This window comes from Prinia subflava, chromosome 9, assembly GCF_021018805.1.
Source record: "Prinia subflava isolate CZ2003 ecotype Zambia chromosome 9, Cam_Psub_1.2, whole genome shotgun sequence".
Taxonomy (NCBI): domain Eukaryota; kingdom Metazoa; phylum Chordata; class Aves; order Passeriformes; family Cisticolidae; genus Prinia; species Prinia subflava.
In genome coordinates, this window is record NC_086255.1 from 21883958 (window position 1) to 21909675 (window position 25718).

Consider the following 25718-nt stretch of genomic DNA (forward strand, 5'->3'; position numbering starts at 1 on the left):
TTTTGCTTTCCATAGGATTTTGAGGTGTAGTCTTACAATTTTTGCATGTCTAAGCTGATACTACTCTTCATTACATTTCTAAATACATCTTGATATTTGTCTTGAAGGCTGCGTGCTCATATGAGAGTTAGAATACGTCATGCTCCACATTCAGCAAACTTCTGGGGAGAACAGCTTTTACACAAGAAATATCTCTGCTGAATTGAGAAGTAAAAGTCCTGCATGTTTACTTCAGAAAAGAAGAAAAAAATTTGAATGACTTGATTTTTTTTGTTGTTGTTGGGTTATTATTTTTATGTTGTTGTTGGTTTTTTTTTCCTTTTGATAAGAAATGAGCAGATACAATCAAAGCCTTGCAGTAGCTAGCCTCCTGTGTGATTGCTGTTATGGCAATTATTGTCTTTTGTAATAATAAACTGTTTCTCTCAGGGAGCCTTTTTGTGACTTAAGCAATCCTGCAAGAAATTAAGTGTTTCTCCTGGCTGAGGGACGGTGCCAGGTTCAGACACTTCTCTAACAGTCTTTGGAAACTTTTAAAAAGCCTTTTCCACACTTGAACATGTGTGGAAAAACAGTTTGTGAGCTTCCCATCACAGTCACATACTTCCTGAAAGAGCCATGAAAAAGTTTATGTGTGAGGTTAAGGTCCAGGTATGAAAATGAGCACCAAGTTTTGATTAGTAATTCATCCTAGCTAACAAATCACATGGCTCTACAAAAAGGGAATTCTTCCTTAGGGTTTGGAAGATTAATATCTGGTATAACGCATTCCATGATGTGGCTTTGCCAAATTAAAATTTAGCATTCCTACCTTTTCAATGAATTCATAGAACTTATTTCCAACCCTCATTTTCCTCACCCATTCAAAATATTTCAGTATAACTCCTTAGATATTATGGGACAGAACATCAGCTATGAGTGTAGATACATTGATTTTAGTATATTAGAATCAGTAATTGTTGGAATGATCTTCATGTGTGTTTGGAAATGAACGAAAATTTCAGGCTTGCAAAAGGAAGACCGCATTTTAACAATGAAGTTGTTTTCTCCATTCTGTATTGCTTCTGTTGCCCTTAAGATATTGGGGTGAAGAAATAAAGTAAATTCCATCAGCTAAAAATAACAAAGATAACAGAAACACATAAATCAAGTATAAATAATAGCAACAAAAGTGAACTGAGGATTTAAAGTAATAGTTTGTCTCTAACAGCAGTAGAGAATAAAAACAGAGCAATGAAATATCCTTTAATGGTTTTGAATAATCACTACTCTTGTCTAAGTCAGTTGATTTTTAAATATTGGAAAATTTTCACACAGACATGCATGGCATGTTTTTTGAGAATCACACCAATGTCTCTGTATGTAAATTGAAGTAAAATAGAATGTATAGTTCCAGTTTTAGAGACTGTCATACTAAGCTGTAATAAAATAATTATTAATATTAAGAAACTGAGATGCAAATGGTCGAATATTGTTTAGGCTTAATCCTAAGCTGTGATTTCCAGTATTGCAGTGGTAAAAGACAGTTTAACCTTTGTTTGCTTGTTTATTTTATTCAGGTTTACAATAACGAAGGTGTACCCTTCTTATTTATGTTCTGAGAAATACAGTTAAGTTAAAAAGCCTCATGCACATCAAAATAGAAGGCTCTTTTAATGAAAAATTTTATGCTTTACAAGACTTTAAAGCTTCATATATAAAGTGTTTCTAACACTGAAGTCTTTAAGTTGCACTTAGTAAAGCATTAATTGGCATATCCTAATTGAGTAGTTACAAATGTGTTGCTGTGACACTCAAAACGTTTATATGCTGGGAGTGAACCTGGGTTGTTGTGGTTTGACTTTTTTCTTTTGCTTTTTCTTTTTTTTTAAACTCATTTTCCAGTGGACTGAATATATTAGTGATGAATGTGCTGTGAAACTAACTGTTTGTTTCCATGCTGGAAAAGTTTCATGGCTCCAGCAATTGCTAGCCATTTTACCACACAGCATCCATCATTTTGTCAAAGTTTTAATGTTTCGTAGTGAACCACCTAGGAAAAAAAGGAGGAGAAAAGAATGACAAAACAGCCCAATTCTTTCATTCCATGCCAAAAAACTGACTGAAGTTTATCCCTGTTTGCCCTTGGAACAATTAATGTGACGTTTGCCTGAATGCCATACTAAATTTGATTGTCAGTTATTGAAATGTATGTTAAAATCAGCAGTGATGCAACTCTAAATGCTTTTTTCATTAATGTCATTGAATCCTTAACCCTCTGCCTTTGACACATAACAGAATTAGAAAGCCTTTTGGACCATTTGGCTGAAGTTGTGCCCTCCCTACAGTATCTCAGTCTGCTTGGAAACATTGCTTGCCCAAATGAACTGGTCTGCAAAGAAAAGGATGAAGATGACTACCAGAGATACAGGTTAGTGTTTTCACTTACAGATGTGATAAGGCATGAAAGTGTTGTTTTACTGCTGGAAAAATACTAAACTAAAATCAGCCCAGAGTCTCAAACAAATGTCTACTCAGTTCATAAAGCATTGTAATACTCTGCCATGAAACACCTGGAATTTGAGTAGCCCCATTTCAGTGAGATCATGCTCAGGAACTCTGTTTCAGGAAACATTTCAGTGCTGTACAGCACACGTCTGAGTTGAGCAGGTGTGCACTGGATTTCCTGGATGTGAGTATTCATATACCTCCACTCAAGGCATTACCTTCTTTATGGCCAAGATCAGGCAAAGTTTGCATACACTAAGAGGGACAGGCAATAAAAAAAAAAAAAGGAAACAAAAAAATCACTCCACTGAGATGTCCAGTTGCCTTTTCTGCGGCTCATGCTTGATATGGTGCTAAGTTGCTTCTACTGTAGTCATCAAAGCACTATTAACACAGAATAAATGATTCCTCTGATATTGTGCTGCTTTACTCAGAGCAGTTACATTCTAATAAAAAAACCCTAAAATATCTTTATAATGTAATGTCAATGAGCTAGATTACACAAGAGGTCATCTGAAATTTAATGTGGAGGCTTGATAAAATACTGTAAGTCCAACTCAAATGTTACTAAAAGTTGTAAGGATTATTTTAAAAAACAGAAATACTTGTGACTGATGATGGTTATGAGTATTGATCCATAACTTATGGAATGTCTGCTAAGTGACATAATTTTCAGAGCTATAACCTTAACACAGGTGAGACATTGATTATGCAGGAAAAAAAAAGACATGAGATGTATTTTCCTTACTGCCATCTGATGCATTATTTCAGCCCTCATGTTAGCTACAAACAATGTTTGGAGGCAGTTCTGAGCCCAGCAGTGCTGGTCACCTTGCCTTGCAGGGCCTGAGCTTGCTGTTTGTTAGGATCACCCACAGTGGTCAGGGTTAGGGAATGAACTCTGATCTTATCTTCAGGTAATCATAACTGTGCTGTAGGAGCTGGGATAAAACAATACAAAGCAGAGGAGACTAAAGGCAGATTTATGGGGAATTTATGGGCTTAAACTTGATGCATTCAGAAATGGCACAGGTTAAACAGCAGCACGGCTGTCCCAGATGTGCATATGTACTTTTTAGTTTGTTTCAGAATTTTGAGAAGGATTTCTAGGTTGTCAGACTTTTACCTTTTAATGATTCCACTTTTGAATCCAGCTTAGCTTGTAGCATTTTGGTTTTCATGGATTAGAGCAGCATAGGTTTAATAAAATATTTCCCATTGCTTTCACACTTAAGTGGAAGGTATGCCTACTATCCAGCTTACAAGACTATAATAGTGCTGTCTCTATGTAAATTTATGTGACACGTACACTAGAAAATTGCGTAAAAAATGAATGATGTTTCTAGAGTTTACTGTTTTTCACTTTAAGTATGTTTTCTGACAATATGTCTCCTATTAATCATTTAAGCAAAAGTCGTACGTTAAAGGAGCCATTCAGAGGCAAGAACCCGTGGTTCATTTAGTGCTCTCTGAAAAAATTCCTTATTGATTGACATCCTCTGTAGTTATGTGATGTAATATTTATAATATGTCACAGAGCCATACATCAAAACAAGTGTGTCCCTTGTTTCATTTCAATGCAAAAATGTTGATTTCAGAGAGGTCAAGGTAGTTTTAGGTCACACCGTGGCAAACCACTATGTCAAAGTGTGAAGAGATTCTATTTATATGTCTGCTGGAAACTGCAACATTGCTTCCATTTTCTTTCCTCTCAGTTTTTCAAAACCCTGGATTTTTTTTCCATATAAACTAGGTTAATTGAAGCACTTTTAGGAAAGAAGAATGGGCTTCTAATTAGCTGAATGATGTATGTTATTTTTGCTATAATGAAAGCCTCCTGATCCTTTTCTGTTATTATTTGTTGCATTATATGAAATGAATTTGCTAGACAGCATTAGATTCAGAACCCAAAACCATGGATCAATCAATTGATCTATCTGCCTATCTAATGGAAAATATATATCACCTACATGATGGAACTGATCAGAAGTACTCTTCTAAATTTTACTCTGAGTAGCAAATTCAGAGTTTTGAATACACATTCTGAAGCATCTTGAATGCAACAGTTTCAGCATTTTTAATGGTTTGAAATAACTTTTTTCCTTAAAAACTTCCTTTAATTTTGATAAATTTATCAGAAAGCATCAAAAGATTGTTTGTGTGACCTCAAATTATATAAAAATTTGAATTATGTAAACATTGTGCTTCACCATAACTTTAACTGACTTTGTTTTGTTCTGAGTGGAAACTTGTTTTTTGTAAATTTTTGGAGTGACCATTGGAACCAGAGCTTGATTTTCATTGAGCCTTAATTTTTTTCCTACTGAGTTCAGTTGGAATTCAGGCTATTTAATTTTTCAAACAGAAAGATAAATGGGCTAGAAATCAAAGCTTTACTTAATCTTCTCATTCCAACAAACTGGAAAGATCTGTAAACCCCCCAAAATCTTAATGTTAAAAAAAGGTGGAAAATAATTTTTTAAAAAATTCAAGGTCCAGTGATTCACAGTGGTCTTAAAAACAAAGGTTAAAAGTAATACTTACTTCAAAAATAACTAGGCTTTATAAAAAAAAACCCTTGGAAAATATACAAAATTATGCATTTGGTCAATAAATAATGATCTGGTTCTTCAGGTGATCCACTGGTGTACCATTTCTATCATTTCATTACTAGAGCTCTTTCATAGTCTTTCATGAAAAGTACAATTTTTATTGAAAACAGTACTGTGTTATTTTTTTTTTCTTAAAATAGCTATTTTTTGTCTAAGAACCACAGTAACCTTTGATTGGGATTTTTTTAGGGAAGAAGGAAAGGGGTTTTTTTTGCCATCCCCACTATTCCTTCTTACATTTCAAATGTGTAGAAGAATAAGTTGATGAAAAAACCCTCTGTGTTAGTGCAATTTTTGCTTGGACAGAAAAAGGAAATGGAAATTTCTCTTCTGTGATATTTTTATAAGAAAACTTGCTTGGTTTGTTTTAAAGACTCATTGTTTTCCATCATTGTTAAGATGGCTTACTATTTTCTTTTTAAAAAATAATCTTTAAGTTCTCTTTATCTTCTTTTTTAAGCTTTCTGTGTTTGGGTGTCAATATTTTGTAAAGGTATATTTTGGTAGTGAGGGCAAGGGAAAGCAGAATACCTAATATATAATGGTAATAGGAAAATTTAAAAGCTTCTGGCTCCAACAGCATGCAAGAAACACAGAAAAATAGCTTGCTAAACAGTGTCCTCTAAAATAAGCTAGTCTCCAATCTCTGCTTTGAAGATTGCGTGAAAACAAAGGTCATGACCCAGAGATCAAAGTAACAGAAGTCAACACAGTAATTGCTGGTCGCCTCTGTTGTACTCACAGTTGGTCAGTCCTGTGGGTGTATTGTTTGCAGTGAAAACTTCAAACGTGGTGCTGCTGAACTGTGAAAAATCATCTGAGTCACAATGCATTACAGAGCATTTGTGAATGCTGCAGGTGACCTCACCTATTTTCATTAAAGTGATATGATTGTGAAGAATTCCTGCCATGTGTGAAGTTTGCAGTGCTGGTTCATTCTTCTTTGCTCCTTATTGACATTTCCTGGAATGATGCATTCATTAAATGCTGTTGACATGGAAACAAGGGCAAGTGGAAACAAATGCCTGAGTTTATTTTAAATTAGCTTAAAAGTGCATGTACTAGATATGCTATCTTTGGCTGGGGGAGCAAATGATGATAACCTTATGAAGTCCTCTTAAGATATAACTGCAAGAAAGGAAGTGCATGCATTTTGTATGGATTAACTTTTCAAGCTAAATGAGCCATTCCCATCCCACAGTTTTGATTGTTGGAAATGATAGGTCTTCTAGCGTTTTCAGTGTTCTTGCAGTTTTCCTTTGTTTTATTGTGGTTTTATTTATTTTTTAAAAAAATTGCTACAGATTTTGCTTGTCTGTTTTAAGTAGTCTTGTATTTGGATGGTGATATAAATATATATGTTCAGTAAGCAGTAGGAGACTAGAAGTCCTCACTCAGTAATGCTAATATGCATGATGGTTACCAGTGAATTTACTGTTGAGGCTCTCGATTGGCAGGAGGGATTGAAGTCTGTGGTACTTCTGTATATGTTCTTTATGTACTTAATTAGATGATTAAGGTATTCCCTTACACCTGTATAATCTGAGAATCTGTGCTACTTCCGTGTTTGAGTGAAGCTTTGTCATCTCACCAGTACCTGGAAGGAAAAGTCTGAAAGGAAAGACATGAAATGGCCTCACAAGGTCCATCTGACACTAGCCACTGGCAGGGTTCATGAGCAAGAACAATTACCATATTTTTGTTCAGCTAAAGAAATTGAAGTCCATAGTAGCCAACTTGTCTGTATTAACACAGTAAATCAAGGCAAAACAGTAAGTACTGTTGCACGTGTAGAGAAAGGTTTTTCTAATTCATGGAGTTGTTTGCTACACTGAGGAAGAGCAGAGTGTGTTGAAACACTGTGAGGTGGTGTGGATTCCTGTGTGACTCTGCAGCCCCTCAGAGTGACGTGGTCATCACCAAACAGTGCCAGGGCTGCTCAGGGTTTATCCTCCCACACACCTCATGCCAGCTTCCTGCCCTCTCCTCTGGAAGATGCTGGTTTAAGTTTATGACCTGTCCTTATCATCTGTGTGTTTAACAACTGGTTTTTTTGCAGAGGAAATTCTGTGGCCAGCTATATGCTGTTTGGGGGTAGAAGGGTAAATTTTTTGGGGGGGCAGAAGAAACAATCACAGAACGTAATCTAGTTCACTGTCATAAACATGTTTTTTCAACTCTTCTGATTTTTTTTTTTTCTTTTTTTTTCTTTTTTTTTCTTTCTCCATTTGAATGCTGATCTAGCTTAGCCAACTTCAGGTTATTTATTTTTTCTAGTTTGTAGTAATGTAACTGAGAGCATAATCAGCCCTTCACATTTTGAAATATTCTAATTCATATGTTCTATGGTTGTTGAGGAAAGGAAATATAATAGCACAGAAAACAGAAAAATGAAAGTAAACACTCTGAAACAAAGAGCATGTTGCAGGTATGATACAGCTAGAGCTGGATATTTCTGCATTCTTGTGGGAAAATATTTCTCAATTTTTCACCACAGATTTTTTTTTTTATTTTAAACTTAAATATTGATGGATAAATATAGATGCATTTGCATATGCAAAACTATAGTTTTGTGTTCTAGTTTTTGTTAATTATAGTACAAACTGGACTATACAGAATTTAGTTCTTCCAACAGTCTTTCATTAAAGGTTCAGTGGAAGAGTTTGCGAATGTGCCTCTTCCTATATCCTGGCAGGTCTGTATGAAAAGTCTTAAAATGGAACTTATTGCATACAGCACATACAAAATTGGTAAATGAACCGCTAGTCTTCATTGTCATTTTTATTTAACTGAGATAGAAATAACATGAAATTTCATATTCTGTGGTCTTTTTCCATGTCTGAGTGGTCCTGTTGGTATGATGAATCCCTGTTATGAGCTCATTTTTGTGGGATTCTTGGCACCCATGCCAATAGTCAAGATGAGGAAGATGGTTCTGAACAAAAAGAAGATGCAACTTTACCTAAATAAATAATTTATTTAATCCATTGTGAATTAGATGAAGAGTTTATGGGCAATGATAAGTGGATGTATGAGCACCTTTCTGGTGGGTCTAATTTTTACTTTTCTCGCTTTGAATCTCACCTTTATTCTCATCACTGAAGATAATAGCCTTTTTTCACACCACAACAAAGGTGTTAAAACCCAGTAACAGCAGTTCCAGAACACATGGAGCAGTGCTAAGTTTGAAAATTATTAAAAAAAAAAAAAAAAAAAAGTGGGGGGGAAGTATGGCGACCCTGCCCCCCCAACTTCTAACCTAAATAAAGCTTTCTAAACTAAATGTAGAATCTAGATGGATCTTTCTTCATTAACCAATATGCTTTTAACTAGTGGTTTTACAAGTCTACAACAGGTGCAATGTGTCATGCAATTTATGGGTCCCAGTGCCTGCCATAAAGTATTTTATGATGGCTGTGTTCTGTGTTATTAGTAGCTGTCTTTTTCTGCAGCCATTGGTGTTTGATAATAGTCTTAAAACACCCAAAATTACTTACCTGCAAGCAACATTCCGTAGTCCCTGTTGACAGTTTGAATAAGTTTAGTGCCCTTTTGTTGTACTTTACCTTCAAAACAAACTGATTGAACCATCAATAGCTCCTGAGAGCTGACAGAGGCATGTCATCTGGTGTAACCCTCTGATAGTAGGTTATCTGTGGGAGTTAACCTCCCTGCATTGTTAACCGAAATGTTTTATGTACTATGCAACTTTAGGATACTGCTGTGATAACCTCAGTAACTAAGCCATACATCACAGCAAAGAGATTTTGTGCAACAAATAACCCGGGATTAAATTTACAAGGGTTGAATTGATACTGTGGAGTGTTCATTTCCAGGCTTTGGTAATCCTTTCCTGTATTTTTTACTGCAAACTTGTGTTACGTTTAGATTGAGGCTGCATATTTCTAGCTAAAATATGTCCAGGAAACTTGCTGTTTTTCTTCAGCCATTTAATATGTATGTATTGCATTATTTTCAAATAGCATAGATACTTTTAATCCCACATTTAGTAAAAGAAATATGAATAAATGAGATTGCATTTTGAATTGCTGTTTAAAATAATTAATTGCACATATACCTTCCTTCCACCGGTGGGACAATATTTATGGTACCTACTTTTTAGTATTTGCTCTGCTTAAGGAGTCCAAGTTTGAAAAAAAACAAATAACCCCAAACCTTGACTTGTGGAGTAGTTTGCTGTTTAATTTGTGTGGATAGGGTTTTTTGGTTTTGTTTCTGGAATTGACAAGTACTAGTGCTAATTCTGTTTTTTGAAATGCAGTCAGGATGGCTTAAAAATACAAAAATACATTTGTATCAAGGAATGCTATTATAATTTTAAGCTCTTTTGAAATGATTGAGAGACTGACATTAGGGCTGTGATCCAAAGTCAGCATAGATGACAGTGCTGTCTTATTCTGTTGTCATTTTTGTTGCAGCCTGCTTTTCAATGGCATATTTCATTCCATCATTAAACATTTGCTGATTTTCTAATACCGATGTTTTCTTCACCTGAATATTCATCTTTTCTCACCCTACACTTAGTGGGTGTCTTTACTCATTTTTAGCTTCACTCTTCTTCACTCTTGACATATTGTTTCCTTCTGTACATGTCTTCATTTGAAAGAATCTGTTGTCATCAGAGCTTTTCTGCCAGTAATGCAAGATGGATAGCTTCTCCTCCAGTGAAAGATAAGGGCCAGCAAAATGCCAGGGAGGACTGGAAGGGCAGCCAGGAAAGCTGCAATGAGTCTGAGAATGTGTCTGTCTCATAGGTCTGTAGCTGTTATTTAAAAAAATGGTCTCAGGAGTTCTGTTTTGGGAAGTGACTCTCTCTTTTTCTTCTACTGATGTAATTGAGAGCCATAGATTGAGGATTCACATTTAAATTGTCTGTGCATTTCAGAACTGAGTATTGTCATTTCAGTTGTTAACAATTTATGAAGGTGTTGCTTCAGAGGAATAGTGTACTTGATGGAAAGCTGTGTTTGCACCATTAAATTTTGCTTGGTTTTAAAAGGGGGAGCATTACAGTACTATTCACATGTTTATCTGGTTTTGACAATAGTATCATAAGATAAACTTTTACCTTTTGAAACAGTTTTTTTCTGTGGTGTTTTTTTTTTTCCAGAATGTTATGCAGAGTTTTCTATTTCTTTAATTTCTTCCTCCCAGTGCCAGAAGGGATCAGTATGATGAAGAGCTCTCTGACTGACTTGAGGTTTATGCAAAGCAGCTAGGCTGGGGAACATTATCATCACCTTTCTACCCCCTGCCAGGAAAAGCCTGATATTGCCCTCACTTTGCAGTGTCTGCTTCCCATTTGGTTGACTAAATGCAAATGATGTGCACTTGAGGTGGTTAGATATTGGATTTGCCATCGTTGCTTTGGTTCTGCTCTGCCATGTTCTCCTTCTCCATAAGTGAGAAGACAATAGTATTTTTCTGAGGCTAGAAAGCTGCTAGCCTTTGACTAGAAATGATAAATAGAATATAATACTCATGGCTTCTACTAAGAACTTGGAATTCTTAAAATACATTTCCCATAAATCATCTCTCCCTGTGTGCTTGTGCCCTTAATCCTGAGCTGGGATCTCTGTGCTGTAAGGACACCTTGTCTCTCAGACAGGACCAAATCGGAATTCTCCTTCCAAATGCTGATCATAGTGTTTTTTGGAAAATAAAATAAAAAATCCAAAGAAGTGTTGGCAAATGGTAAGAATTCTTGCAGAGAAGTTGGGTGGCAATTTCCCATATCTCAGTTATCTTCTCCCACAGTGTGGGTTGGAATCTTTAGTATCACTCAAAATTCCATTTCCCCAACAGGCAATGCAAAACCATATCCAAGTTATTCTGTTCCTTGGTATGCTTTATGCCTCACAAATATACAGAGAGAACATACACGCCCATGGTGATAATTGTGGTTGATCCACCAGTATTAAATGGTTTTGGCTTCATTTGAGAGAATGAAGTAAGTGATATAACTGTACGTAAGCTACATTGCATGAAAACGGTGAATACAGAGGGGAAACAAAGGCTGTTGTTATTTTTGGGTGTTATTTTTTTAGTCACTGAGTCTGAGAGTATGTCTTTGTGCACTACTGGATTTTAACTGTGTGTATTTTGATATCTGTCAGGTATTTTGTCCTGCACAAATTGACAAACCTGAAATTTCTCGATACTCGGAAAGTAACCAGGAGGGAGAGAGAGGAAGCCTTGATAAGAGGTGCCTTCATGAAAGTGGTTAAGCCCAAGGATGTTAAGGTAGGAAAGTAAATGAAGATGGTAACACTAATATGATTCATTAACACAATTTTTCAATAACTCCAAGAGCCTGGCTGCATCTTTTGCTAAGGTAAAAAAAGAGGTGAAACCTTTCAAATGAATGGATAAATAAAAGTGGTCAGATGGGGGACCAAGGCCCTAATAATTTTTCTGTATTTTAATGTAGAAATTCACAGGTACATGTCTAATGGGCTGTGGCCATGTCACCAAATTTCTGGTTTCAACCTCTGTTTCACACAGCAAAATAACTAATATGTGTCACTAGACTTAAAAGAATTTTTTTACCCCATCGGAGGAAATGTAACAATTGCGTGATATATTTGTGTGAAAGAATGCAATTCTTTCTGACAAGTTGTCCCCTGCCTTGTATGTTAAATGTCTATTGCAGAGCTCACACCTATGGTGTTTATTGGCTTTTAGTGAACCAGTTGATTCTAATTTTGTATGATATTGCTTAATGTGGTGTCCTGCTAATAAGCATTGACAGCATCAGAGAGACAGTTTCAGTAATCTGAGCATTTAATACAGCTTCCATCAACTCTGGGCATCCTGCTGAAGTAATCAGAATGTGAGTGTGAATTCTCCACTTTGCCTTCTTTTTCCGTTCTTGATCAATACTTGATAACAGCAATCTGTGGTGTGTTAGAAGTGCTTCAGTACTGCAGATCTTTCTTAAAACTCTGCTCAACTTTTCAGTCTACTTGCTTTCTGTTTGCAGCTTTTTCTCTAAAGTATACCATCAATAATTTATTGCAGATTTCCAATAATGCTGAATAATAATGTAGTGGTTATGGAAATGCACTGTTTGGTAGCATAACAGTGTTGCTGGATAAATGCATTATCATGAGTACAATTGTAGTGCATTACAAATGAATTCAGACTGATTAATTTATAACTACTAAAATGTTAGCAGTTCTGATACAAACATTGCTTTGATATATTGTTTACCACTGCCTTTAGTTATTTCAGCTTCATGTATTTAATGAATTGAATAATTTATTTTTAAGCTGTGGTGGAGATCCTATTCACAGCAAACAATCTTTGAATCTGGCCAAATGCAACAGTTGAATTTTGTTAGGTATAGCATATATGTGTATGTCATATTTTACTATTCTTATATAATCAGATTTTGAATCTGGTGAAGTTTTTTGTTTAATTTGTCTAACAGTTAGATCTTTGTTTTAAGAGTCTACTCTATGAGTTGCATCCAACTTAATAGTGTAAGAGAAGAAAATGTCTTTCAAATAAGAAGTTGCTTTTCAGGATTAAACCTCTTTTTAAGTCAATAGCTAAGTGTAAATTACTTAACAAATTTAGGGATAACATCTTTATCTTTTATAGCTGCAATTGAACCTTTTGTATATTTTTGAATTATTTACCCACTAGTCTTATGATAAACCATACATTTATTTCAGAAAATTTGCAGAAGGCTCCAATTTACTGTTGTCATTGCCATACTAAAGAGATTTCTTCTTCTTCTTTATAAATGGCTCAGTACAAATCACTGATGGTAAAATCATTGCAAATTATTTTTATGGCATGAATTAATGCTTCTTAGGGTGCTGTGAAATTACCCTCATCATACAATATTATATACATATCACAGAAGTGGCTAATTTAAAATAAATATTAAATTCGATGCAGGTATTATGGAGCGCTCCAAATTGTTTTGAATTTGTGTTTATTTCCTAGGATATTCATGCTTACAGAACACATGCATACAAACTTTTTCTGTGTCTGAGAAGACTCAGAATTTTCTCTGCATATGTGCTTTGAGATGCAGCTAAGTGTGTGTACAGCCATTGACAGCTCTTCTCAAAGACCACAGCAAGCAGCATTCCTCCATAAATCACAAAAATGATGGGCACAATAACTGTGCTTTTGAATTCTGTCATGTGTTATACATTGCATACATAATGGGGTTTTATTCTCTGGCCTTCACATTTCCTGGATCTTGTGTTCTCTCTTCATCGGTTCCACTCCCACATAGCTGTCGATATTTCTGACCAGCTTCAGCCAGATTTAACAGGCAGGTACTGGTGATACATTTTAAGCTTTCTGAAACTGGCTAGAGATTGCACCTTGATCCAAACTCAGAGGAATATTGCAGCATATCCAGTATTGGTCATCAGAAATCTCCTTAGTAAATTGACACAGTGGTATATAAGACCTTGATGATAATGAACTTCCCAATAATTTGGGTTTTTTCCCTTTCACCTAAGGCAGCAGGCACTGTGTCAGCCTATGCTTACCAGAAGGGAGGTGTAGTGATTAGTATTTATGTTTTCATGTGGAGGCCACATGAAAAATCTTCTGCCAGATTTAGTAACAACAGTGGGCCTTTCAGACCTGCTTTTTCAGGAAAAGAAAATTTAAAAGCAACAAACCAACAAAAAATCCTAACTTACATGGGGGCTTTTTTCCCCCATTTTGATAAGCAGGAGATGGTGTGGCTTATTCAGCATAAAAGGCAGACTGATGATCTAAAGAGTCTGTGATGTGGGGAGTTGTTTTCGTTTTAGTCTTGACATGAAATACTTGGGAGAGCAAAATACCCCACCAAGAAAAAAATACACAAAATGAGAATAAAAGCAAGAAATTTCCATCTGACTAGTTTGTGTTTACTCAAATGTGAGAGTATCTAGCAATCACCAGTCATCACTAAGTCATAAATATTTTATTTTGTATAAATTTTTTTTTACTTTCATTATTCCCTATTTTTTTAACAGAACACTACACTTGTGCTTTGCTTCATTTCATCCTTTGTTGAAAATGCATCTGTTTGTGATATGACTGTCTTATGGAAAGATACAATCATTTATTAGAAAACAGTTTAATGTTACAATGCAGTATTCCTTCTCACTATGTAGGTGAGCTAAACTTCATTATTCTGTTATGTTTATGTTTTCTTTTGTCAAAATATTGAACACTGTATCATGCCTGCTTTTAATAAAGGCTGCGGAAGTCTGGGTGGATAAGAGGCATTGAGCCAGATGAGGAAGCCTTGTTTAATGACCAGACCATGACCTCATTTCACTGGCATAAGGGTAGCTCAAAGTGGAAGATGCCTGTCCAGTGTGAAGTGTGTTTCTGGGCATGACAGCATTTCACATCAGAAAGACAGCTCAAGAATACGACAGTCAAAATTGCTTAATTGTGTCCCGGCTTTGTAATTATTCATCTGTGCTTCTACAAAGAGTACAGTTGTCATTTCTTGACATAATTATTTAAAACTGTACCCCTCTTTGGTTTATGGGTATATGAATTGTGCTTCCGACTGTTTCATTTTTCAAACTTAGAGATGCAAAGCAAATGTGATTTGAGAAAATATGTTAAGACTACACATTTTTACATTGCATATGATATAAATAAAGTGAAATTATGGTGTATCAAAGTACATAATTTCATATTTAAAAGGTCTGTATTCATGATAATTTAATCTAGATGATAAAATGTGGATATATCCATTTAATTGTGTTACAATGAATAGATACACACTATCATAATTCTTTAAATATAAATTTAATTATTTAATGCTGGGTCAATCTGTTTGCTTTTATAAAATACATATATATCCCAATATTTCTCAACCCCTCTTCCCCACAAATATGTTTTGATTTACTGCATTTTTAAGGTTAATATTTTCATCTGTTTTATTTATGGTAGTGAAAGAAAGCAGAAGGCATTTGGTCATCAGCAGCTTATAGGGCCAAATCATCAGCAGCTATCCTTAAATATACTTCCAAGTAACAAACTTAATATTAAATGGAGTTATTCTGCTTCCTTGCATCTTGTCCACTGGCTGTAAGGGAACTCTGTACAACAAAAAAAAGGCAGTAGAGGTGTTTTGAATTTTTCAATATTTTTTCACTCTCAGATGCATTGTTTTCACTGCAAGTTATAATTATGAAACCTGACATAGCATTTGTTCTCTAAGGAACTAAGATGGAGACACTGAAGCAGAAAGAAAAGTCTAATATCTTCATTCTGTGTAATAAATGTGATTCATGCCCACAGTGTTATTTGAAGGGTAGAAGGAGATTATTTTATTATGATAGGAAGAGTAAATATTTAGGCAGTACCATTTAAGAACTAAGGTGAGATAAAATCTACAGTGTTGCTTTCAGATCATTGGCAGTATTCTTATGTTTAAGCTCATAGGAAAAGCTCTTTATCAAAGTGACCAATGCTGATATGAGCTTCTGTTAAAGTCAGATGAGGCATAAGGAACGATTTTAGTAATTTTTGTCCCAAACTATTTAACAAGAATCATACTTTTCTTGAATAGATGTAGTCTATCTGCTTCCATGAACATAGGCAAAACATTTTTTGCCAATGTATCTCATGGACCTTTTTACCCCCTCCCTAAATTAGGAAAATGAGGCTTTAAAAAGGTTTGGTTTTAAATAGTAAGTAAAAGGAAACAGATAGAACTCTGGTGAACAGCTTCATTGCTCACAATCTTTTTCTTTTTACCATTGCCATTGTGTAGAGGTCTTGGTTTATGAATTTAGAGCATTTGAAGAATATGCAGAGTAAAGGGCTTCTAAAGTGTAAAGAATCATGTTGTCAGTGAACTGCTAGTTCATAAGATACCTCTTTCAGAGAGCTTCCACATAATAGGGAAGCTATTCTTGTCAGATGTCAGGATTTCACATACCAAAACAAAACAAGGACACAAGCTTTAAGACTCCAATCTAGACTGTGATGCAGTAAATAATATTTACTTCAAGGACATTGTCGCAGTCATGCAGTCATGCATTTTACTCTTTGGAAAGTTTAGGTATTTTAAGCAGAAGTCTGTAACGTGTTTGTTTCATAACCAGCTGTAATTCCAGCTGTCAAGAGGGAAGAATGGATGGGTCGCGTGTGGGTCATATGTGTATTAGGCTAGGGAGGATGACTCTTCAGTGTTGGTTCTTACATTGATGTTTCTTAAAAAACATCCTCCTATGTTCTTTGGGTGAGCTTTATATGGACTACGCTATCTTAATTGCTATTAAATATACAGAAGGAAAAAGGTGATGTCTCTTTCCTAAAATTATTCCCTTAAAAAAAAGTATATGGATGTCATGAAGCCTGTGCCATTTTAGCCATTAATAGTCCCAATGCATTCTTCAGATAGGAAGGGGTGTTATTCCTGGAGCTCTGGCTTGAATCCAGTTCAGGGGATTACATTCTGCCTCTATGGATTTCTCTACAGTCTCCATTTACTAAGGCATTCCTCTCCACCTTCTGCCCTAAATTGTTCTGTAATGTTGCAGTGTGCTAGTTAACCAGCTGCTACTTTGCACCTGAAAAGTGTGTGTCTTTCAATACTAGTGAGAAAACTGATCCTTTTGTAAGGCTTAATATTTGTAAAGCACTTGGAAATTCTCTGATGAATGGCAATAGAAACTATGTAGAATTGATGCCTCCATTTAACTGAAGAAATTATTGTGACAACTTGTTTGTTACTGCTGGGCTGGTTTTTTGTTGGTATGGTGTTTTGGGGGGTTGTTTGTTTGTTTTGTTTTGCTGTTTTTTAATTTTTGTTTGTGGGTTGAGATATATGGAAGCTTCAATAATTAGATGCTGGCTTTTGTATTATCTGCTCAGTTTATTTAATAAAATGCCATTCCGCAGAATGTAACACCGTGATATCAGACAGTAGGATCACAATTGTCTTAGATTCTTAATGGATCAATATGGCTAGAGTTTTATTTTATAAGGATTTTGTTATTGTTGTTTTTCTTTTGGAAATAAGAACACTATTGGAGTACAAGCAGACCTTGTAGATCCTCTTTGCTAATGCAATGGATCTCATTATCAGATGACACCAGTGTTAAGCACAGGAGTTGAATGTTGAATTTTGTAAAGAAAGAAAAATGTGTTTAATAGGGCATTTGCAAAACTCTTGGCCAGCTTTTGTCTATGCTTATGTTCCTATAGGTGATTCTTTTTTTTTTTTCCCTGGACCTTAAGACACAATATGCAATGTGTAGTCTGTCATTCCCATTAATAGTAGTAGTCTTTGTAGGAGAAGGGAACACAGTGACCTTGCCCCTGATAAGTAACAGCTGTGTTAATTACCCAATTCAGCCTTGCCCTGATGAGTTACAGCTGTATCCAATACAGAGAATGGATAAAAGGGAGTGGTTGAGCTAGGGAAGAGAGGATCATGAAGCAGGAGAGTCATGAAGAAGGGTCCTGGGGAGAGAGAATCACTTCTCTGAGGTGGTTCTGGGTCTGCAGTTAGAGCCTGTTGTTGGAACCTGCAGTCACAGTCTAGCTGGGTAAAAGCTGCAGTCACAGCCTGCACACTGATCCCTGCAGTCAGAGTTTAGCAGGAAATAACCAGCAGTCAGAGGCTGCAAGGGAAATGTGAAGCAAGAGCTTGCTGCAGCCAGAGTCAGTGAATGGTTGCAGTCAGGATGGCTGAGCTGTAAAGAGGAATAAACCAGGACCCTTTTCATGCTGTGATAAACAAGTCTGTGTCTCAGCTAATTTCTACCGTCTAACAAGAGGGCTGCTGCAACAATCTTAAGTATCATAGTTATAATATATGTCAATTTTTAGCCATGAAACAGAGGTCTGATAACAATTTTTCTTTCTGTAAACTGTTTATCACAGCAATATTTCTGAAAGAGCAAACCAGTGGCTAACTATCATTACCACAGGATCTACCCAGAATTTTGCACAAGTGAAGCTCCTGGTTTACAAGTTGGAAAGAGCTGTCATGGCTGATTTTATATTTGTTGCTTGTTCTGACTGTGGTTGCGTGTCTCACAGTTTTCACACAGGCTCAGCAGTTGTATTTGTGTGCTGTGTTAAGATGAGGCCTGGCTTTGCTGATTCACTGAGCCATGAAAAGTTCATGGCTTGAAAAGCTGTTAGAGGTGAACATGGTTGAGGGGCCACTGCCAGTAAAGCCAAAGATGATTTGTTGTTGTGATCTTCTCAGGAGCGTATCTTGCAGCAAGGAACAGCTAAAGAACCATGATTTCATCATGTAAAATGTGATGGAAGTACATCTTGTAGCGTCTGATTGTGAAATGAATGCTAGGTTTTTGGTTCTTTCAGTGTTGCTATTTTCAGATGGATTGTCTGAGAGGACAGGAATTAAAGGAATGGTAAAATGAATGCACTAATATTTCTAATCGCTTTGGAAACAGTGTAAATGCCTAAAAATAGTAGCCTAGTGCCATTTTAGGTACTCTAAAGTATACAGCAGACCACTGTAGGGATGACAGATCAGTATCTTACATAGGAAATGTAATTTTTTTTGAAGCCACCATGGGAAATTAGGTATGGATACTGTGTAGAGTGGCTAAAACAGCAGTAGAAACTTGTGTTTAAGCAGCTGAATCCTTCCTTTCCTGTTGTGCTAAAAGAGAGATTGTGTACTTGAAATATTGGCAGGTCAAGAACACCAGAGCATTATAAAAAATAATCCTTCCCTTCACTAACATCAGCCAGAGCGTGGTCCAAGAGTCAGATAGGGCTGTGATGAGGTCATCTCCTAAAAGCTCAAGTATATCAGTCATTCTCTCTTCATTAATGACTAAGAACATGACCAATTTAAAGCTGGTTTGTAAGTTATTTCAGGAAAAAAATAATAATTTGTTTTCAGAGAAGGGCTAATATTTCTTCCCTTGTCTCCACCCTTACGAGAAATGTATAGGCCAAAGGACTATTTTGTAAGAAATCCTGAACTTTTTTGCTTATGAGTTTCTAAAACTGCTCCCTTTGTCAAAGCAAAAGGATGCAGCACATTTTACTCCCTTAAAATCATATTGAACTTGCATATTCTGGTTCCAGTTCCTGGAAGTTAACTGAAGTAGATGCTAATGTTTTTTTTTAATTTTGTCCTTCTGGCAGACAATAGACCTGGCATAGAATCTTTAAGATTTGGTGTCTTAGGTTATGGATCTGTGTTTCAAGGGAAAATCAGGGGTTCATTGTGTGGAAAAAAGCTAATAGATATTTGTGACTTGTGAAAGTCGAGATGGACACTGCACTCAGAATGCTTCATTAACAACTTCAGAGGGCTTCAATTATATCAGAGCTCCTTGTTATGTAGAAGTCTCTCGTACCTTTTCTCTTGAGCCTCCCACAGGCAGCTCCACACAGCTGTCAGGGTCTGTCCATCTATGCCAGTCTGTAGACTCAGTGCTTCAGCTCTTCCTCACACACTGATGAGGAAGTGTGCTGTCATGGGTTGGCACTGGCCAGATGTTAATGCACCCATGAATATATGTTTTTTCCCTAACAGCTACTGTGGGATGTGATCAGGAACAGAGCAGAGCAGGCTTAAATCTTGAAAACAAAAAAAACCCAAAACTTTATTACATTACATAAGAACAGGGACAGAAATACTCTTAAACACACACAGAGACAGCAATAAAAACTTCTTAGAACATTTCTTCTCCCAGTTTCCATCTCCCTACACATCACTCTTCACAGACCAACTTCTGGGTTTTAGATCAAACAATCACCACTCAAAAACAAACCAATCTTCAATTCAGCAAGGGAGAGAGGAGTCTCTCTCGCACCACAGACTGTTCCTCAGAAAACACGGGTCTACCCCTTATGTGTTCCCATGTCACCCGTGGCACCGCCCGGAGAAGTCTGCCAGGGTGACTCTCTCTTTTTCCTATGTCCAGCGCTCTCACCGCTGTCTAAAGGCTGAAAACTGCATACAGGGCTTTTTAAGGATGCTGCATGCCGAGCTCTCCCCTTTTTACCCAGGGGCCGGGGTTCCAGGAGCAGGTCTGCCCTGAGGGCAGAGGGTGCCACCTCACCCTCCCCCTCTCTTCTCTGCTCGCTCTACTCTTCAAGTGCCAGTCACTGTAGCAAAAGCAAGGGCAGCTGTATCCACCCAAAAATGCAGTTTATGTTCAAAAGAGACTCAAGTTCAGTCCATGGCTGACATTATGCAAGGAAAGTCCAGCTCAGAAGGCTACTCTTCTCATTCTTTGCCCATCAGGTTCCTTCCAATCGTGCTTTATCACCTCGGTCCCAGGCCGCTTCTTTCTCCTTTTTTCCGAAATCACCAGTCATGAGAATCAATGTCTAAGAAAAGTTTCTTTCTGCCAAGCAAGGGTTAACAGTTTCTATCTCCCAGCATGGTGCAGGCTCAGGCACTCTCAGGCTCCGCAACTCCCACGTGGCTCGGCACCTTCTCCCGGAGTTTGGGGGGGGAGGGGTGTGAGCACACACAGAAGGCACTTCCACAGTTTTCCACCCCTCCATCCTGGACGGGGCAGCTCAGTTCCAGTCCTGTCCACTCTCTCCTCCCCCCGGGGCTCCGGCTTACCTGAGCCGACCACGTGTTTCCCCTCCCCCACCCAGCCTCGTGGCCGGGCAGGGAAAGGAGGCCTGACACCTCCCTCTGCTGAAACCGGGATCCAAAAAGAGACCGAACCCCCTAGACTCCTGCTTTTAACTCTTTGTGTCCTCAGAGGCGTGTCCAAACCTCCGAGTGACCAATCCAGGTGCCAGCAGAAAAGCTGATTACTAATTGGCTTGCCTAGATCCCCCTGGAAAAATTCACCTCCCCCAGCAACCACGACATGTGCCCAGCTCCATCCTGACTGACCTGGGACCCTGCTGGGAGCTTTTGCAGTCCCATAAAATCCTCAACTGGTTCATATTTCTCTTTAGGAGACTTCATCCATCTGCTAATTCCAAACGTTTTTTCTATGGGCTCAACTGTTTCCTTTGGCATCTGGAAAATGCAGCTGATCCCAACCATGTCTTCCACAGGTTGGGATTTCAGCTTTGAGGTTTTCTTGGTTGAAGTCACACAGCCTTTACTGCTTCCCTGCTTTTTACTGGAGTCTCCAGCAACCTTTTCAAGGCGATTTTGTCTGTGACTGGTTCAGCTCTTGCTGTAGGGTCCTCAGGAGCTGCTTAATGCCAGACAGGTCCTCCAGTGGTTCTGCCTTCTGCCCTGGGGTCCTTGTGAGCTGCTTGATGCCTGACAAAACCTCTCCTGGTTCTGACATTTGCTCAGGGGTCCTTAAAATCTTCCTTTTGCCTGACATGACCTCAGCTGGCTCTGACTTCTGCCTTGGAGTCCTCCTTTTGCTTCCTGATTTCACCAGAGATGCTGGTTTTTCTGAAATTGTCGCCAAACTATCCACACTATCTTAGTGTACAGCTTTTCTTTTTTCAGGATTTTTTCTGGCTATTTCATCAAACATAGATGAAGATGATTCCTCTCTCAGAAAGCAGAATATGCCTGGATTCTCTTGCTTCTGCTCTGAAGCATCTGTATTATTTAATGGTGACACCATCATCTCTCCAGATTCCTCAGGAGTGTGCAAGTCAGAAATATCCCAGAATACAGCCCATGGTGGTGTAAAATCGGCATTCTGAGCAGCAGCCAAAGGAAGTGTTCTTCCTCTCTGATTTTCAGGCACTCCTGTGAAGCTTTCATCCCTATCCATGTTTAGCTCCAGCTTGGGATTTTTTACCACCTTAGGATCATGTCCAGCTGACCTGACTGTGGTGGGATAAGGTCTACCTACAAGTATGGTAGCAGGTGACTCTGCATGACTTGTGCTGAAGTGGTATTTTATTTTCTTCTTCGAAGTCTTCTCTCTTCCTTCTGCAGTTCCATCTGGCTCTTTCCTGTCCCTAGCATGGCTGCCTAATCCTGTCTGTCCTACATAGGGCATCTCACCCTGCCTGTCCCTCACACACCTCCTGTCCCTTCCTCCTCACAGCCCGGCCAGCAGACCCCAACTGAGTCCCCTCCCAGCCAACCCACTCTCAGTCACACCCATGGCTGGGAGGGCAGGGCTGTTCCACTCCTGGATAATTAACAAAGCTGCAATGTATCAAAGGCAAGATTGCCTTCAGCACCATCTCCAGTTGTCTCCCCACAGTGACTGAGGAGTGGTGTTCTCTTTGAAGGAATTAGTGAGATTATAAAACTTTTGCAGTCAACTGTTGGCCTAATTTATCTTATTCATCCTAGAAAAATGTTCATAGGAAAACATAAAAATTGTAATTAACTCTGTAATTAACATGTCCAGAAATAAATAAGGAAAATGTCAATCACATTTAAAAAATGACATCACTCTGAATCCTGTTCTGTGAATGATCTGTTTTGAAGGTAGGTTTTCTTGAGACTTTAACAGACAGGGAATCTGTCCTTAAGTGATATGCATTTAATTTTCAAATGTATATAAGGTATGCTTCAGTTCTAATGTATTAAATGTCTTTACATCCAGGAGCCTTAGTAAAGGCATGTGCATTGTCCCCAAGGTGTTCCCTTGGTGAGGTTTGAAAACCTTAGGCATTCTTTCTTGTAAAAGAACCTGTGGGATATTTGCTTAATGATTAAGTTACTGTTGTTTTTGTGATGCTAACTTATGAGCTTGAAGCAGGAGATGAAGTTTTTTCTTATGTCAGTTCAGCAAACCATGCTATGTATCTTATTCTGGTAAATTTCATTAGGAAATGTATCATTTCAGGATAAAATAAGAGGTAAATTCAGGAATGAGAAATTAGGACTTCTTTTCTTCACACATTATAAGACTAAACATACAACTTTGTTCATGTAACAGTTACAAACAGTTCACTGTGTAGGCCAAATGCTCTCTAATGCAGTAAAATTAAGAAATAATATGCTTTGAAAGTGATTTATGAGTGTGGTTAAACTGCCAGATTTACAAAGAAATAGTTCAGATCTTGGGAAGCCTCAGGAGTCACGTCAAAAATGAATTTGACCATGATTTAAACTGCTACTTTTCTTACATGACATTTAATATGTGTACTTTGGAGGCCCATATGTCTTTAATAAAATAGCATTAAGTTTTAAATATGATATGAATGCAGTTAGTTTCTAAATTCATAACCTTTTCCACAACTCCAAAATGCTAACCAATAAGGGAGTCACACATGCAATAAAACATAAACCTTAGAAAATAGTTTTTTATTAGAACGGTTAGACATTTGGCAGCTGAGCTGTAATGTAATAAATACATGCAGCCAATGTGGCTTTATCAGTCTTTGTTTACACTGTAAGCAACTGGGACCAGACAACTAATTATAACTGAGGAGCAAAGGTCAGGAAAAGTATATTTTGTCCAGTGAATCTGTGCTTGCTAGGTGAACCCTATAATGCTAAGAAAAGTAATTTATTAAAAAGAAACACTGCTGCATGCTTCCCAGTTGAGTTTGTCAGGGAATATAATGTTTATTAGAGATTCATGTACTTTCAGACTGTTCTGAAGTAGTAAGTTCTTCAAAAATCATGAAAATATAGACATGAATAAACATACACAATTTACAAAGGATTTCAATGTTCAGCAAATGGTAGACAAAAGAGTTCAGTGTTTCATGAAAACAGCAAAATGGGAGTCCTGTCTATGCTGAAGTTAATAATAACAAAAGAATGCTATCATATTTTAAGGGGTATTTCTGTGCAATTTGAGGTATTCTATTAATTTTGTTAAAATAGTGTATTTTAACTTTACTTTCTAAAACAGAAGCTAGCTCATGATGAAACCAGCTTTCTAGGCAGCTTGAGCTTTTACTCAGAACAGCAAAGTCTGGCTTGCTTGTTGAGTTCCTCCATTTATTCAACATGCATAGAACAATACTTCAAGCCAGTTCACATTTTCTAGGTAGTCTGACTTTCTAAAGAAGGCTATGGAAGTGTTGTGGGAGTTATGAAAAGATTTTCTGTGTGCTCTGAAGTGTATGGGGAGGTGGGGCATAAAAACTTGATTGTGGTATACTTTTTCCTTTAAATGCTTTCAGTGATTTGATTTCTGGTTAGTGTGGCTCTAGAAAAATGACAAAAACTAAATTTAAAATGTCTGCTTTGAGATGTATTGCAAAGTATATATTCAAATGCTAATCTCTATTCCTCCAGAATTATGGGTCCCCTAGAGCATCCAGAAAATTATTAACAGCATGTAATCCAGCTCAGTTTGAATGCATCTTTACTCTGTTAGCCAAATCTTTACATAATACAAATCATTCTACCTATAAAAGCACAAATATGTTATTGTTCTCAACAGGCAATTTAATGCAGCTATAGGGAGGAGAATAAGAGAAAAGAAGATTACAAGCTAGCTGATCATGCTTTTATTTCTCTTAAATCTCTCAGCATTTCTCTGTGGTTGTACTTGTTTAAAGATTGTACACAACTGTGCCTTCTATATGATTTGGAAAGCAAATCAGCCTAAATATGAAGTTTCAATGGCTATAGTTTTTAGGGGATTTGATACATTTATCACAAATATCCATTTTACCCCAGAAGCAGTGCTGAACCTGTAATCTTTTTCCTTATAATTCTTTTGCAGAGTCCAGTTTTGCTGTAGAGAGCTCAGTTATATTTTCCACCCAGTTGTGCAGCTTTAGCTGTAGAATAGCTATTAAAGTTAATTATTTTCTGGAGGGTTTCTCAAAAGGACTATTAGTATGAATACATACAGAAAGCATATGAACAAGGGAGAAACTCATTTTATTGAAATAATACACAACTATCTCCAGCCATGCTGTGGAGTCAGGCTCCTGCTCCAGTGGAGTTACGCAAATGTGACAAAGTTTAACTCACAATTCTTGTAAGCAGGAAAGTGGGTCCACTCTGCCATATGTGTGTGAATTGTTGTTTTTTATTGTTACATTCTGCTGTATGATTCCTTACATTATTTTGCCACCTGACTCTAGCTTGTGACTCTCACTGTAAAGTTTTACATCTATATGATAACAATTCTTTTTCTCTTTTGTGTTATTTTCCACTAAGCATGCATCATTATGTTATACATCTACTACCTAATCACCAATGATTGGAAATTCATGTAAAATGTTTAGATATGAGTAAGCAGTCAGCCTGTTATTATTATTAATTGCACACAGATAATGTGACATAAATGTTGGTTTTAAAGTGAGAGGTGAAGGCACTAACACAAGAGAAATCTGTCTAGGAAGAAGAATGGAGTAGGAGAGGCAGTGAATGTTCCTATTCTACCTGTTTTCATCAAGCCCATCAAGCATGAACTGGAAGAAACTGTACATAATTCAATAGAAAAAAAAATGAGTTTGAAATATGGTGTCACCTGCCTGTTTTGCAGTTAGCTACAGGTCTGGTCCATGGGATTGTTGAATATAAAGCATAAAATATATTTGCTGCTGAGTCTTAGAGCTGTTCTTGGAGAACTTGCTCACTTTGCATGCATTTTGGCAGGAGTTTTGTGCTTTCTTTCATATTGCATGTTGTTCAAGAGAAGTCTCACAGGCCACAATATTAATCCAATGCCCCAAGACTGCTCAAATTTTTAACTCTCTTGCTTTTGTATAATACCTCCCAGCTTTTTCCCTTCCTCTTATGTG

General features: G+C 37.2%; 1 protein-coding gene across 1 annotated transcript in view; it reads left to right on the forward strand.

Annotated features, from left to right (window-relative positions):
• LRMDA (leucine rich melanocyte differentiation associated) overlaps positions 1-25718 on the forward strand; it is a 610097-nt gene that overhangs the window by 348555 nt on the left and 235824 nt on the right. Inside the window, exons 4-5 of the mRNA XM_063405909.1 lie at positions 2271-2410; positions 11237-11363. Of these exons, the coding sequence (XP_063261979.1) occupies positions 2271-2410; positions 11237-11363 (267 nt within the window). The remainder of the gene's footprint in view (positions 1-2270; positions 2411-11236; positions 11364-25718) is intronic.